General features: G+C 40.5%; 1 protein-coding gene across 5 annotated transcripts in view; it reads right to left on the bottom strand.

Moving 5' to 3' along the window:
- SCIN (scinderin) overlaps positions 1 to 17,205 on the bottom strand; it is a 68,046-nt gene that overhangs the window by 21,313 nt on the left and 29,528 nt on the right. For all 5 annotated transcript variants that reach the window (XM_058019222.1, XM_058019204.1, XM_058019213.1 and 2 more), the window contains one exon: positions 8,672 to 8,821. In XM_058019222.1, the coding sequence (XP_057875205.1) occupies positions 8,672 to 8,821 (150 nt within the window). The remainder of the gene's footprint in view (positions 1 to 8,671; positions 8,822 to 17,205) is intronic.

Here is a 17,205-nt window from a genome sequence, read left to right as displayed (position 1 = left end):
TGGATAATAATGAAATAAATCAGTAACTAATGCCAACAGGGAGCCTCAGCCATAAAGAACATTTATCTGACAAAACCCACAACACTCCCAGCTTTTCATTCTTTAAGTGCCTCCAGTTTTGCAGCTGGTCCCAAGGCTGTGGCTGGACCATACCAATATGGGAGTGACAAGAGGAGTGTGGCAAACACTCCATGAATCTTGGGCTGGAGGCAGAGACCCTGCATGGAAATCAGTGTTCCCAGGGGATGCACAGCAGCTGTGACACATCAGGGTGAGCAGAGGAGCTGCAGAAAGGTGTTTCAGCACTTACACCATGAGAGGGGAAGGTGGGAAAAGCCACTCAGGGCATTGGAATATTGGAGTGCAACGCTGGCTGTATTCACAAGCTCAGCATTTCCAGGCCCATGCAGCAAGCAGACCAGATATGCCAGAGGATCCTCCCTGGTATGACACCAAACTCTTTGGTCCAAGACAGAGCACAGACTGGACTCGAATGTTTAAAAAAGCAATTCAGAGAGTATTTTGACAGATATTCTCTAATGACTCCCTCTGATGCTTGAAATAAATTAAATATTTATTAGCACAGAGAGAGCAAGAATGTTCCTTTCACCTGGTTGTCTAGGAGATATATCCTGCTTAGCTCTTTGAAAATAATTTCCTCCTGCTAGTTCAGGAGACCTTCACTAACTGACTTATGTCTTTAAGTTCCTACACATCCTAAAATTCTGTGTAAAGGAGCCAAAATGTTCAGCTATGACTTACAGTTCTTCAGCGTTAGAAGCTGCAGCACTCATTACTGCAGTATTTAAATCTTAATTTACCTACCTTTTATTTTTAAAGGTAAAGCCAGACAGTATCAAAGCCATAAGCAGTTCTGCAAGCAGAAGGCCTGGCCCTAACAGCCTGTTCTGTGGTACCTGCAATAATTATATTTACAGATTTCCTCAGCATCACACACTATGGTGGTGAAAATACTGAACTGATCCCCCAGCACATGGGATGCTTTCTTCCATACAGATGTGCTTCACTTTGCCCCAAAGATGAGAGGATTCTTATTCCAGTTTTACATGGCCTGGACAGGGAACAGCAATCTGTGCACATGAGGAGTTCTTTTAAAAAAACCCAACAAAACAATCTGCAAAGTTCTTCCTCCCTAAGTCCTTCCTGCACTACAGAACTTTCACTAAGGAAAATTCAAAGGCAGCCTTGCACACAGATCCCAGTTGCTCTGCAAGGGGCTGGGAGGAGACAAACCTGCAAAAAAAAAAAAGAAAAAAAAAACCCTTCAAGGTGCATTTCTGTTAGGGAGATGCAGGAACCCAGGAAGAGACTATCTCAGAGCTTTTTATACAGCAAAGGAAATCTACTCTTTCAGGTCTTCTCCAGGAAATTCCCCTGTTGCAAGGAAGTACCTTGAAATATGAGCTAATAATCCCATGTGGAGATAAGTGCTAACATCTCTTGTCTTTGGCCTTCTCTTAATTATGCTCATTTAATAAGTGAAAATTATAGTACTTCTTCACCAAGAGATTTCTTGATAGTATAGCACAGAAAGGAAAAAAGCCATTACAAACTCTACTCATATTCTAACATGTAATTATAAGATTATAATTGATTTATGTGGTAGCCCTGCAAGCTACAGCTGCTAAAGAAGGAAACATAACAAAGATGAGTGGTTTTCTCACCCACAAGAATGCAAATGAGACACATTTGATCATAAGCACTTCCAGGAAATCATTAGGATCTTAGAAATTCCCTAGAATACCTAGTTTAGAAGCAACTTTCCAAGGATAAGAAATTAGGTTTTCAACCACCTCCTAGTAGAGCTGTTCATAAAGAATTTAGCTCATGCCATGCAGTATGATACACCTGAACATTTTCTTTCTGAAATTAAATTTCTAATGCAGGCATTGAAATCTGTATTTAGAGACTTAATTAGAAGCCTGGCTTACAGATGTGTTTGCCACCTGCAGCTCCTATTCAGTTCTCTGTCATTTAAGTACCTGGCTTCAGGCAGCCAAGACTGAAAACTGCGGCTTGAAGAATATTATGGGCAACTGCCAAGGTTTAGGAAGATTCCTCCTTACCAGCCTCTGCCATTCTCTGGCCAAACCCCTCTTGATCTTCTGCATGGGTCTGGGAAAAACGCTGGGCCAAATGCTCAGCTGGTGCAAAGCAGCTAAGGTGTACTGGAATCCAGGCCATGCAAGTTTTGTCTGAGTATGAGTTGTGTAATTTAGTCATTTAAATGCAAATTTGTATCAAGGAAAGGGACTGTCCTTAAGGAAGGAGACAGGCTCCATTGCTGTAAAGAACACAGAACTCCTGGTTCTGACAGTTTGAAATTGGCACCCTGAAGGGCAAGGAGTTTGCACTTTGTACCCACTTTCACAGCCCATCATACAGCTTAATTAAACACTGGAATGCTTGGTAAACTGCCACTCCTCACACTGAGCAGGTGTTGCTATGAAAGGTGCACAGTCATGTGTAAGATTTTTACCCCTGCAGGTTTATTCCTCTGGGCTATTTTGGGTTGTATCCAACAAACTGATCAAACTGACAGGACCCAAATTCTTGCTGGCACCTACCTATGCCCAAAATCACTCCAGTGAAGCAGCATATTTGTGTTCCTGAGGGGTAAATTTGACCCATAGTTTCAAAGCAGCCTGAGAAAACTGTCTGTTCATTTGAGTACCCACTGCAACTACTAATAGAAACTACAGCTAGTAGTTCTGCTACTTTCTGTGCATGAGCTTTCTTAAGTCTTTGTATTCTCAAGAAAATGTAGTTGACTGCTCTGTGTGCCTGTGTTACTGAGTCTTGGCACTGGGGTCTGGTACAACTTCCATTGTCCTCACCCCTCTTTCAGTGCATTCATTTTCCTTTGTACATGACTGTTCAATACTGCCTCTACCCTGGGACTGAAATTCATTTCTAGTATCTATTTCACAAAATTCCTTGGAATAATGTCTATTTTTTTCCAGCTGTCTCAATTTAGATGATAACAGGCAACTTTGCTTTACATATTTCCAAAGCCATAGATAAGGCTTCATTACTTTTCATATTGGGCATTTTTTTTGTTGTGAACAGGTCAGGCTGGGCCCTGACAGTTACATGCAATTCAGAGCTCATGAGCATTTGATTAAAACTGTGTACAAGCTACACAATTAAACAATTGTTTAATCCTTAACAAATGCCTGGAGTTTGTTGTCCACAAAAAGTTAGAATAGAATATTATTCTAAAAAGTTATCCCTCTTCCTCCTCTTGCATCATCCATCCCACTGTTCCTTCACCCCTCTGTATACAAAACAAACAAACCTCCCCTTAGCATGACTAAGTTCATAAGACAACCAAAAGCAAGGGAACCAGAAGGAGCACAAATGTTGAGAGTGGCAAGAGCAGTTTTTGCTTTTGCAGAGCTGTGATGACAGATCCTGCTCCTGCTGGCTCTGGGAAAGGAGCAGGTACCAAAGCAGTACCTTCCCCAGTGGGGCACGTGCTGCTCTTCCAGCCTTACGTAAAGATCCATGTGCCAGGGCCAGGGACTGCAGGAACCTGCACAGCTCCTTCAGAGCAACAGGTCCTGGCACTCTCACACCCACCACATGTCAAGGCAAGCCTCACTTTTTTTCCCAGCTACCTCACTGTGCTCTATGCTGTCCTTGGAAATGATCTTTGGTTTGTAGAAAATAATTTTTAAGGGCTTGAATTTAATAAGAAAGGAAGAAGTGATCCTGCTCTTCTACTCATATGGGCAGACACCTATCCAATTAATTTAAGGGTTACTGGAGCTTTGTGTTTTCAACATTGTTTGCATTATTTGGGTCTTTAGAGTCTAGAGCCTCTGTAACTTGCATTTGCAATGCAATCTCTTTATTGTCTGGGCTCTTGGGATTCTCTCCACAGGGCTGAGTTAGCACTGAATAGTGCTGCCAGTCCCTTCCCAGCTACAAAGGCAGGAAGGTGTGACTGGCTGTAATATGATCACACCATTCACCTGTAGTATTTATTCACACCACAGGCAAAAACAATCCTCACTGGATACAATAGCACTCAGCAATTCTCATGATTAATCATTGCTTAGGGGCTTTAAAGAAAGAGCAGGGAGGAGAAGGCTGCTTTCCCAGCAAGGAGGAAGAGCTTCTCCCTGTTGCTCGGTATTTACACCAGCTGAATCTTTACACAAGTATTTTATGAGAGGTTTGGACCCACCTGTTGTGAGGGCTCCAGAATGCTCACAAAAACAGGCACGTGACAACTGCAAATGCTGAGTAAATAAAAGTGGCAGTCCTTCATGTTTAAAGGCAGAGGAGTGATTCCAAAGATGCATACTAACAAGATGATTCATTTTCTTGTGGTTTTGAACCTCAGCTGTCACATTTTTCAGGTTTCATTGTTTTCAATCATGAAAATCAAGAACCTTTACAAAACCACAACAAAACATCTCAGCAGCAAAACCCACAGCAATCATATAGTACCAAGAGTTGCAGTTTTAAGGGAGTCATGTGTAAGGGAACAGTAAATTCTATGAATCAGACAGGCTCAGAGAAAACAGAAGCATCTTGAAAAGTGTTAGCTGAACATGACATATGAAGTAGAGGGGGCAGATGCAGGCTTAACACTTAGTTTAGGTAGAACTCAGTCTATCCTACTGTTTCATTGGCTCTCATACCCTGCAGACTGACACAGCTGCCCAGCATACTTGAAATGAACCACAGGGAGATGAGTCCATGTAGACAGAAAGTTCGATCAACATAAACATATTTTAGGGTGCCTAATATTTCAAATTACAGAAATAGAGGAAAACTGATATATTAAGACTTTCTCCTCCCCTCTACTTCATCTCTAGAGTTATGGTACCAGATCAAGGGATTGCTGCACAACAAATGGAGGATTGGATGCTTTGCATCTTTCCCTTGAGTGACCCAGAACTGAATGCTTCTATGCTTCCTGTATTACTGCAAGCACCTTCAGCTTGCTGGCTGATTAGACATCTTCACAAATACACTAATTTCTGATTCCTTGTTTTTCTAGTTTGCCATTACGCCACAATATTAAATAACAAGATTATGGGAAACTTTAAAATACAGCTTCTCCAATTTTCTCCTCTCTTCAAAATTAGAGCAGAGATTCCAACTAGAATAAGAAAATTGCCTGTCCTGAGCATGGCTGCCAATTACTTCGGCTGCTCTCAGTCCTCAATGATCTCTTGGGCAACTAAAAGCTGTGAGACCTCTGCTTACCACTGCAAGCAGTGAGAAGGATAAATATCGGTGTCAGCATAGGCAGCAGCTACCAAATTGTGTCATGCATTGCTAAGATCTGTTTTTGGACTGGTTCCATGAAGGTCAAAAAATTCCTGAAACACTATTCAAACATTCAAGTGTAAGATTCAGCTGTTTACATGTGAAAATCAGAGCAGAGTTGGCATCTGGTGATTTTTTTTAATGTTCTGTTGAGACTGGTGACCAGTCACAGTAACAGCAGCAATTTGTCTAAGGTGGTCTCTTTCTCTTTTAATTTTCCAAGGTAGCAACCCAATACAACACTGCTTCTTTAAACCTGCCAGTCACTACCTCACCTAAATGTGGCACCTAAAGCCAGATTTATGTATCTGGCTTCACCTTCCAAACATGGAGGTGAAGCCAGACAACAAGTATCTCTGATGTGTACAGAAATCTTCAGACTTATCTTCACAGAGTTCCAGTGATCCCTGAACCATCTTCTGAGAAGTTCTGCACACCCACTGCAAGTCTGAGCTTCCCAGACCTGCTGTGTTTCCAGAGTGCAAGCACAGGATGGTCACTGTGTGGCCTGTGGTGGCAGATGAAAAAGGGCTTGCTGCTGTCAAAACTACTCACATGCCCAGCTTCTAGTAATGCCCTTTCCCAGGGTGAGCGAGCTGTGTCTTGATGGTCTGCCACAGCAATTCATCCAGTCCCACAGCAGCTCCAGACAGTTCTCTCCCAGGGGCAAATTCGAGCAGCACAGCCTCTTCCCATTGCTAAACATGGTAGCTGGGAGCAGTACCTGCCCTCATCAGACAAGTTCATCTCACTCACAGCACCACAGCTCCCAGCAGGACAGTGGGCAGGCCAGGAAACACCTCATCACAGCACTGCTGCCTCTGCTAATTCTAGAGCAGGACAGAAGCGTGGCAGGGTCAGTTCAGCCAGCCTGTGTCGTGCCTCTGAGGTGGGGTGCAGGCACAGAAGTTTTGCCTTTCTGTAGGGAGTCACAACTCTGTGCTTATGGAGCAGGAATAAGATCAGAATTGGCTCTTTCTGCTGGTACTCGTGGTGGGTATGTCAGCCCCTGCCTGAAGCATCCACTGGCACTGAATGAGCAAGTTTGGCCATATGAAAGCAGATTTCTAGCTCACAGGAAGGGGAATCATTCTGACATTTGTCAGAGGAGATAATTTTAGGAAATCTTCTGATTTCAATGGCATACTGAATGACAAAACGAATATTTAAAGTACGTAATTCTTTTCCCTAGAAAATAAATCAAGCTTTTTCTAAGAAAGCTGGAGATGCCAAAAATCCACCCTTCCTGATGTGGAGGGAAGAAACAAACACAATGTTAACTCAACAGCAGTTAGCCTGGGAAAGTGTAACAGCAAGTTAACAGACAATTTTGTGGAAGGAAGGAGAAATCCAAACAAAGAGTACCAGAAAATGGAAACAGTTTGAGCAGAAACAAGGATTGATAAATTTTAGATGTTTGTGAGGTTAACTACCCTCCTGATTTATTAGTAGCACATTTCAGAGTGGATTGGGACAGCCACAGCTGAGCTGCAGACTCCATTATGGAAGCAGCACTTACAAAAGCAAGGATAGCACGATGCAGAATAGAAAATAAACCCTGACTGCAGACACACTCACTCAAACTGGGCTCATCACAGGGGCAGCAATAAAAGCAGTTAATCTAATTGCCTTGAACTATCCATTTCTGTGCCCTCCATATTCAGAATCCTAAAACAAAAGCAGAAACTTCTTCATACACTGCTGTGCAAGTGAAGAAAGAATTTATGCCCTGATACAATAACAGTGCACTACAGGATCAAAATGCCACCTTGGTGTTTTCCTGCTCTTAATCATGTGTCAAGGTTGCTATAAAACAACAGTGCCACACAAATGGAAGCCTGGCAAAGAGATGTAGGGGCAAGGGCAGCATATCCCTTCCCCTCAGAGCCTATGGAGGGGGAGGGCAGGGAGGCAGCCTGCAGCTGGCCTGTGTCCTCACTGGGGCAGCACAAAATTCCAACTTCTCTGCACCTGCACCATGCAAGGAGCAAAGGGAGCTGCTCTGATCAGGGCTCCCCAGTCACACATGAGTGTACCAGAAGCTCCAGTCAGAGCCTCCAGAGGCAAGCCCAGGATGGGCCTGGCAGCAGCAGCTGTGGCCAGGGGCAGGGTGCCAGAGCTACCCGGCCACAGCTGCAGCAGGATGCAACCCAATGCTGTGATTCAAATCAGGAGGAGGAGGTTGCTCTCTAAGTGTCAATCTGTGCTCTTTTCAAAAGAGTTTTTATGTGTAAAATATGTGCCACATCAGAGCCGGTGTGGAAAGTCTGTACAAGGAAGTAAAAAACCAGAGCATTGTTTGCTTGGGTTTTTTCCCTCTTCAAAAATCTCCAGCATGCTGTGTGCCACCTTCCCTACTTCTGAACACAGCCACAGGAGAAAAGGTCTTTGCAAGGATATGGACAGCCCACCCAAAGGGGTCCCCACAGCCAGCACGGCCACGGGCTGGTGGCTCAGCAGCTGCTTTGCTCTCAGGCAGTGACTAGTCACGCTGCATATGACCACAGTGAATGAAAGCACCACAAAAAATAATTGCACTCCTGCATGCACCATTACCTTTACTTCCTGAACTTAATGTGGAGTACAAGACAATATCCTAGCTGTACATATTCCATTTTATTGAAGTACTGCTTTGTGACCCTGCTTCCCTCTCTTTAGAGAATGAATGGAAGAAGCTTAATTTAGGACACAAATGCCAAGCGCCAATGTTTTTATTAGTAGGCCACCTGTAACAACACATGAGTGTTTGTTACCTTTTAGAGGTCTGAAAAATCTATAAATTGGGAATTTTTCTTCCACTCTACTTTGATCAGCTCAGTTGTGATATCTGAAATCTGGGGATTTTAAGTAAATTGTTAAACTTCCTAAAGATATGAGGAAGGGCTCATTGGGGTTACTAGAGGCTAGGTGCATATGATCTTGAAATAGAAGCTGAAGTATGCAAAGGAGTGTGCTTGGCCGCCAGCCAAATCAATATGCAATTTGCCCCATTCTTTTACTTTCTACACATAGTAATTCTGTGTCTTTCCTTGTCTGGTGCTGTCCCAGATGGATGCTCCTTCCTCACACAGAGCTGACGGTGTGGTCTGGTGTGAGGCATGGTGTTAATTCAGTCACTGTACAGCTAACTCAATAAATAAAAAAATTTATTCTTGCAAAAGTATTCTCAGATGATTAATTATCTTAGACTGTAATGCCCAAATAACTTAATACTGCCTGGGTAAGGAAGGAAGGAAAAGGTACAGACTGGCCTACTATGCTGTTTATCTGTCTTCCTAGCATCAGCCCGATCTGATTTAGTTCCTGAGGTGCAAGAACTTTTTATTCACATCTATGTCAGCAACAAGTCTGCACATTACAGTACCTCTATAAGGCTCTCTGGCTCACTCCCTTCTTCCACAGTAATCAATTTGGACCTTCCATTCCGTTCGTTGTCCCGAATGCCAACAGCAACCTGTGTGGCCTTCAGCCTCTCATACTTATTGCATGATGAGCCACACCACTGATAGATCTCCTGAAATAATGAAAAGAACACACACTTTAGCAATAGGATTCAACACAGCAAAATTATGGAATTAATTTCATTAATAATTATCCTACTGGATCTAAATCACCAGAACATCAGTGAATCTACATCTTTCAGAAGCACTTTCTAGAAGAGAGCTGCTCAATCACGTAGATATTTGCAGTATCTATGACATAGTCTTGAAGTGCACCAGGAGAGGTTTAGGTTGGATATTAGAAGAAATTTCTTCTTGGAAAGTGTGAATAAACATTGGAATGGGTTGCCCAGGGAGGTGGTGGAGTCACACCCCTGGAGGTGTTTAAGAAAAGACAGGATGTGGCATTTAGTGCTGTGGTGGTGTTCAGTCAAAGGTTGTACACACTGATCTCAGAGGTCTTTTCCAACCTATTTCATTCTGTGATGCTGTAATATGCAAGATATTTACACAATATAATTCAGCTTCCACATAACTAGGAGATCACTAGAGCTCAGAATAGTCAGAGTTTTGGTTTGACGGAGTTTTATCCCAGTTACATATAGAGCTTTAGCTAATTAAAGAACCAGTAACTCCTAAATTTGTTAGTACAAATTTTATACATGTCAGTTCCTCTTCTATGGTACTTCAGCAGTGCTGGTACTCACCTGTGTCAAGAAACAAATTCATTTCAAAATCTCAAGGAAGATCCAGATTGTATGTGTTACTAAAGTACAGTTAGATCTTTCAATCCAGATTTTATTTGCTGACCTTTTGCAGAATGTTCCCAGGGCACCTCTCAGGAAAGTGAGACACCAGAACCAGCCTAAGATAGGTCACCTGATTCAGCCAGAATCTAAAAACAGAAACCTAAATTCTTTATTCTGAAATGCTTCAAGTTCTCGATGAATAATTGGGGTTGCCAAAACTTGAAGCATTTCAGAATAAAGAATTTAGATTTTGGTCTTGATGAAAATTACTAATGAAAGGCATAACATAAGCTGCAGGGAGGCTAGAGGCTGGGCTGGAAGGAGCCAGTCCAAGGAAATGACTCATTTTGGCTGGTTGCTTTCCCCACCTTCTCCTGGAAGAAAGTAATTTGATTCTTCACATGATTCTGTCAAATAGTTCAAACAGTACAGCAATAAAGGTACACAGTCAGTTTTAATAAGGTTCACCTGGTTTGTGTTCATCTGCAATGCAAATTTTAATCAGAGCACTCACTGAATAAATTACTTGGACCTAGTTTTATGTTGTATATACAATTGTATAAAATTTAAGATTTCAGATGAAAATCTGCTTCATAAAAAAAAAAAAAGTGAAGTTGTTTTTGCTGACCACTGTTGTCTTTAAGAGTACCTGAAAGGGTGGATTGAGATAAGTGAGGGATGAAGCACAGCTTCTCAGTACTAGCAGATGCAAATTTTTAGAAGACAGCTGACATTCATGGCATCTACATACCAAACAGAGCTAGTAACTTCCAACAGCTACTTCTCACCAGTTTGGACACAAAACCCGCCCACAGTGAGATCTCAGTGATCTCACTGTTCCCTTCCAACCTCTCTTCCCCCTTCAGAAGCATCTCTTCAAAGACAAAGATTTAAGCTTTGTCAGGATTACACCACAGATTCACAGAACTCTGTCCCTTTCAACTTGCAGATGTTATGCAATGAAAGCTGCGAGGTTTTCAGCTTGCCTTTAACAACCTGACTGTAAGCTTAAATTAAAAAACTGCTTCTATGTTCTGGTTTAAGTATTGTCAGTTTACACAGCATCAAGAATCTAGCTAGGTGTCAGGACCTAATATTAAATCCGACTTTCTACATTTCCCCAGGAAAATGAAATCTCTGTTCACACTTAAAGAAATAATTTTCTAAAGAACTGAACAACATTTCAATCTGAGCAGATTTTTAATACATTTGTTATTGCCAGGCACTGCTTCAGCCCTTTCCTACCAAATTCATGGAGACTTTCCACAACACAGATTCCTTAGCATTATTCTCATCTTGGCCTACATCCCACTAATTGAGCTTATTTGAAACAGGAATTCTTTATTTCCCATAGGAAAAAGAGAAAGAGGCAATGCAGCTATTGCCTTATCTCAGTGTTGATGTGGCAATTGGTGGAGATTGCTCGTTCAGAGTGGTTGGAAGTGCAGCTTCAGTTGTACCATTGGCCTTCTCTCGGTTTGTTGGTAGCTGGTGATGGAACCTCAAACAAGTACTTGCATCTACAAAATGAGTAATTTTGCTGTACTGACCACAAAGGATATTGTGAGACTTGAACTGCCACTGCAAATTACAAAGATCTTTACTTCTTGGACAATAAATTCACATTTTCTTTTCTTAGCCTCTCCTAAAGGCCCTACTGCACCCAAGTTACTCCACAATCACAGTTTAGTCTCCTTCAGCCAGCAAGTGACCAAACTGAGCTCCCCTACAGTCCACAGGCTCTAGGCTTCACATAAACCTAAGGAAGGAGAAGGACCTTTAAAAATCTCCAGTCATGGATTTCAGATTTTTAAATTTGCAGGCTTCATTATTTTCCTTAATGTTCCAGGTTTTCTTCAAGTGCATAAACCACCACTTGAATCAACAAGCAGTGTCTGAAAACATTCTTGATCTGGAGATTCACAAGCTCCATTTCACATGGTTATTTGAAAAATATTGATTTTAAAAGCTAGAGAAATAATAATCTGCTTCTTTTTAGCACTAGAGAATAAAGACACTATTCTTTATGAAAAGCCTGAAAGTTAAACTTCATGTACTGTATAATCAAATAGAAGGACATGAGCAGCCACAGGCCATGAAAATGTCCCAAAATACATAATATGGAATGTATTTACTATGATCACTAAAATATCTTAAGTATTCAGTGCTAGAAGCTTTCAGGAGCTTGGATTTAATTAATTTTCTCTTCTGAACTCAAATAATCTCATTTTCAATGTATCTAATTTTGAGGCCTCTCAGAAGAGAGGCTGAATATCTACAAGTCTGCCTTCCTGATGTAACTTACCCATTTCAACTTCTAGGCAGATACAGTTTTTCAACAATTTAAAACCAGGAGAAGGGTTTTAGAAGTTAAAGCCACTTCTTGAGAATGCTAATATTTAGATCTGAATTTACCTGAAATACAGTCAATTAGTAATCTAACCATATCCAACAAATCATCGAGCATTTGGGTTGTATTTAGTTATTCATGAATCTATTTTTTAGACATATAAAATGCTCAGCCAGGGGCAAAATATGGTATTGAGCTTCAGCTCACTCACTACTTTCAGAATTTCCTAGCTGTACTACACCTTCACTATTTTTAGGTTTGTTTTGCTAACTTTATTTGGCATTGGCAGGTTGACAAAAAGATGTTTCCATTAAAATGAAAACAGACTTCAAGTGTTCACTCCCCTCAAAATAAAAGAGCTTCATTCATCACTAATTCCTGTGCCAAGCCCAGTTTATTTTCAGAAGTTTGCACTAGTACTATTTACTTTTTTAAACCTCTTAAACAGAATTCTGAGAGAGATACCCTCTATTAATGTATGTTGATATCAAAAGTTATCATGGTGAGACAATTAACAGCTGAGGATGAGAAAACATTTCATAATGAACAATGTTGTAATGAAACTAACATTTTAATGAATATAATATATTGAGTAATATTGAATAAATATAACATAATGAGCAACATTGTAATGAATATAACCTTATAATGAAAAATGTTATAAAGAACAACAGTGACCACCCTGAGCTCCTGAGTGAGGTTGGGAAGGCAAGCTGGGTCTGTGCCACACACACTGTGGTCAGAATGAGCCTTCCCCTCAACTGCACATTTTGGGGAAACAGTTTGGTCTCCCACCCACAGAGTGCCAGAATTCACTGCTCTTACTCCAAATAGCTTCTGGCCTGCAGAGTGACCTTGTGCAAGTCACATGAGGTTTCTACAGCACATTAAAACATTTAGCATCTACACAGAGGCTGTGCGTCAGGATGACTGTGCATGGCTCGTGTGGAACCCTGAGCAAGAGCACCTTGGCACTTTTCCCTGTATGGAGGGGGACTGTGAAAGTACATCTGCTTCCTGCTCCAGCCCCAAATGGCATGCAGAGTAAGAGAAGGAAAAACAAACAAACAAAAAAATTACTTATTTCAGAAGTGACATAAAAAACAATTTTTTCCATTCCAACACATAGCCGCCTCTGTATTCAACAGCAGCCTCCTTAGTCTGGAGGGACATGAAAATACACTTTCTTTTCTAGATCTCTTGTGGTCATTTCTGTGGATCTTAGCCAGGACAATGACAGGAAAAGCCAAGAATCTTAAAGTTCTTCATACTCTATGGACTGGAAAGTTTCCCCTCACCCCCACCCGTACACAGAAAAGGAGCTGAACCAGAAATCATTGTTTAGGCTTCAGGTGGACTGGACACACATGTATCCACAAGGATTCAGTTAAGTTAGTTTCCTCCCTGATGTTGTAGGAAATACAGATGTTTTGCTGCTTGAGCTGCTGTTGTTTAGAATTAAGATTATCCTGGTATTGACCCCTTAATCCACCGTGGTATAGCAAAAGCTATTCCTAGTGCATGCTAGCAAAACAGGTTTGACAGGAGAAATGAATGTACCAAGTGCATGACTCTGCTATATCTGACTTATTTTTAGTCTGAAAATTTGTTCCATTTGAGTCAAATGGGACACTCCAAAGACTGGTTACAAAGACACTATTGTAATTTTACTAATAATTTTGATTTTTAAAAAAATCCATGAAGTTTTTCTCTAGTCAAGCATGCCCTAAACATGCATTTCAAACCTGTATGTCTCTTGAAAGATCCTAATTTACAGGCCTCTACTGTAATTGCTGATTTGCATTCTTACATGAAGAGATATTAAAAAGCTAAACAAATTAAACAGGTTTCAAAACTCTAATTAGAAATAATTTGTGGTGAAACTTTCATTTAGGTAGAAAATAACAGTGAAATGTTAAAGTCTCGTTAACCTTAAAATATTGAAATAAACTTTAAATTTTCATTAGAAAAGAACTTAAGCAAAGCATCACAAGCTGGCATGCCTCTATTCTTTTTTTGGAGGCCCTGAAACACCTTAAACCCGTCCACCTTTGCCCACATGGGAAGAAAGGCTGACGAGGCTTGTAAGGATGGGTGGGTCAGGAGGAGAAGAGCTGTGATGTAGGAGTCCCCAAAAGAGCCAGCACTCCTAAGTACTCACCTCCTGAAGGAAGCAGAAAAAGAGCCCAGCAGTGCTAGAGGCAGATGGAATACACATGAATATTGGCAAAGCTTTGGACACATCTTATCATGCGACTATCAGAATAATGGGCAGGCACTCAGCTGAGACTCTCCACAGTCATTAGCTGCTCTGATAAGGCATGAGATCCTTTTAGCTTGTTAAAAGTCCAGTTCTGTAATTAAACTTAATATGTTCAAAGAAGAAATGCCAATACAAAATAGAAATAAAGTGGGGAAAAAGTTAATATATGACCTGCAAGCAACAGAAATACATCTAATGCCTTTAATTCTAAGAATTTGTAAAACAGAGGCATATTATGTTGGTATTTGTATTTCAAACACCAAGGTTTTGGAAATAAAACAGAGAGCCCTAACGCAAGAGTGTGGAGCTTTTTATGTTTTTGGTTTGATTTTTTTAAGTACAGAAAAGTCCTAAATCAAGAAAACAAAATCGACATGGTGGGGAAAATAACTGAACAAAAATAACTGTAATGCAGTGCTTTTTGTGAGTTTACTGACATCCAGGATTTTTAAGGAACTAACAATATGTATGTATTAAGAATGTTTGGATTCAACCAGATTAATATAGGCTGCTCCTTAAATTATTCCTTTTTATACTTTTTCCTTTTTTGACTGTTGAATTCTTGACACAGGCAAGGAAAAAATTCCTCTCATTTCACATATCCATAAAACCTAACTTTGTTGAAACTGCAATACAGTGAACCATTGAAAGTTGTGAAGTTTTGATAATCCAAAACAAACTCCAAATTCATTCAGCCAGAACACCTCTGAGGCCACCATGAGCTAAAAAAAAAATTAAAATTACTAGTAAAATTACAATAGTGTCTTTGTAACCAGTCTTTGGAGTGTCCCATTTGACTCAAATGGAACAAATTTTCAGACTAAAAATAAGTCAGATATAGCAGAGTCATGCACTTGGTACATTCATTTCTCCTCTCAAACCTGTTTTGCTAGCATGCACTAGGAATAGCTTTTGCTATACCACGGTGGATTAAGGGGTCAATACCAGGATAATCTTAATTCTAAACAACAGCAGCTCAAGCAGCAAAACAACTGGATTTCCTACTACATCAGGAAGAAAAAACTAACTTAACTGAATCCTTGTAGATACGTGTGTGTCCAGTCCACCTGAAGCCTAAACAATGATCTCTGGTTCAGCTCGTTTTCTGTGCACAAGTTAGGTGAGGGGAAACTTTATAGTCCATAAAATATGAAGAAAAATCCATACTCTGAATACTTGAACTGAAGTAGGGGGCATTTCCTCCATCTGATGACTGAGACTATAGCAACTTCCGGAATGCTGGCATTTACACTGCTCAGTAACTGGTTCACAAAATTACAGAAAAATTAAGATGCTTGCTTAGCAAGGTACACATTTTATAGACAGAACAACATTTTAATGCTGTTAATAAGTTAATAAAGAACCTAATCACTTTAGTTCTTCAAGCTCAGCTACTTGTTTGGCAGCTCCCTGCTGCAGCATGAGCAACAGTTTAACTCTCAGCTGGGGGAAACTGGAGAAGAGGTTAGCTGTGGGAGGAAACATGCAAATGGAAAACCTACATGAGTCAGTTGTTAAAGCCAGGGAAAGCAACTAAAATGTACAGTGATGAACGGAAAAATGCAAGAACCTGCTCTTCCAGCCCTGTTTATACCTTAACAGTGACTCTGCTTATGAAAGCAATTAATACGCCTGTTGTGAATGGCTTTATCCAATAGAAGAGAAGCAAAGCCACCTAAAAAAAGTAGTGAGGGAAGAAGATCACAGAAACCACCAAGACAACTGTGCTTAAGGCTGCAATGTGATGCTGAATCACACCCCATGGTCATAACCATAAAGCAAGCATCTGTTATCTTGCTCTTTACAAAGCAGAAGTTACTTTTATTTTTGTAAACATAATTTAATCTACACCAAATTACAGCTGTTATGAAAAGCAGATGTCATAAAAAGCCAGCCTTTTTGCCTGATGTATTTCAAGTGTCTTCTTTTCTTCTTCTGACATACTTATTATGTGTTCTGTTAGGAACATACTGACAGATAGATTATGATAAAAACTCTAGTCTCATACTTTTGAGTTCTAACTTCATAATTTTCATTTGGATTCACAAAGCCCTTGAGAAATGCATACACTGATTGCTATATAGCACAATCTGTTTCTAAGAATATTGTGGGCTCTTAGATTTCAAACCAGCAACCTCTTGGCTGTTTACTGATAAGGACCTACAGGAATAGGAAGAATGGACAACTGAGTACAATTTACCTTCAAACTTCATTTAGCTTGAGCTGTAGTTATCACCTCTGCATTCTTCTTTTGGGAGAAGGATGATGTTCTGCCTGGAGAACTTTTATTTATTTATTTTTTATTTTATTTTATTTCCAGCTGCAATCAGGCCCAAGCTGAAACCTCAGGGGTAGTTATCACACACTGCCCTTCATCCCCTTATTTTAACAACTGCCTCTTCATTTCTTTGAGAGGGCTGAGCAGTGCATAGCTCTCTGCCTGCCCTTTGCAGTCACCTAGCTCATGGCACTGCTGCTGCTCCCCATCAAGAGATTACTCAGAGAGAGTCAAGTCTTACATTTCACAGAGCTCTATCCAAATACACATAGAAAGAATATTTTTGCTGGTCACTAAGGATACAGCTTCAGACAGCCTTCATATAGCAGGGCTTCCCATACTGAGTTGGGAAGCATTCAATAAAATCAGCTGATCAAATAATGTTGCTTTGCCTTTATTGTTACTCCCATTATTTCTGCTCCATGTTTCAATAACCATCAAAATTATTGACACATCTCAACACTCCACTTTCATAAATAACCAGCACACATCAATATACACAGGGCTAATTTCACAATACTGATAAGCTTCCTTCCCACTTTAAACCAGGAAAACTGACAGAAGATATGAAAGTCTTTAGCACATCTTATCAGAAATATACAAATATACAGAATGTTTACATATGCATCTAGATAAATACTAAAAAATAGCCTTGAAAACTGTATCTGTGTTAGTAACTAAATGGCACAGTGATTCATCTTTCCCCTTGCCTTCTGTGACCATTTTCCATGTCCTCCTGCTCCTTGCTGTTTTGACAATTGTCTGATGATGAAGGAAGAAAAAGGACTGTGTCTAAGGGGAGGTGGCTGGAGGATGGG

This window comes from Melospiza georgiana, chromosome 1 (genome assembly GCF_028018845.1).
Source record: "Melospiza georgiana isolate bMelGeo1 chromosome 1, bMelGeo1.pri, whole genome shotgun sequence".
NCBI lineage: Eukaryota > Metazoa > Chordata > Aves > Passeriformes > Passerellidae > Melospiza > Melospiza georgiana.
This window is presented reverse-complemented; position numbering and strand designations above follow the sequence as displayed.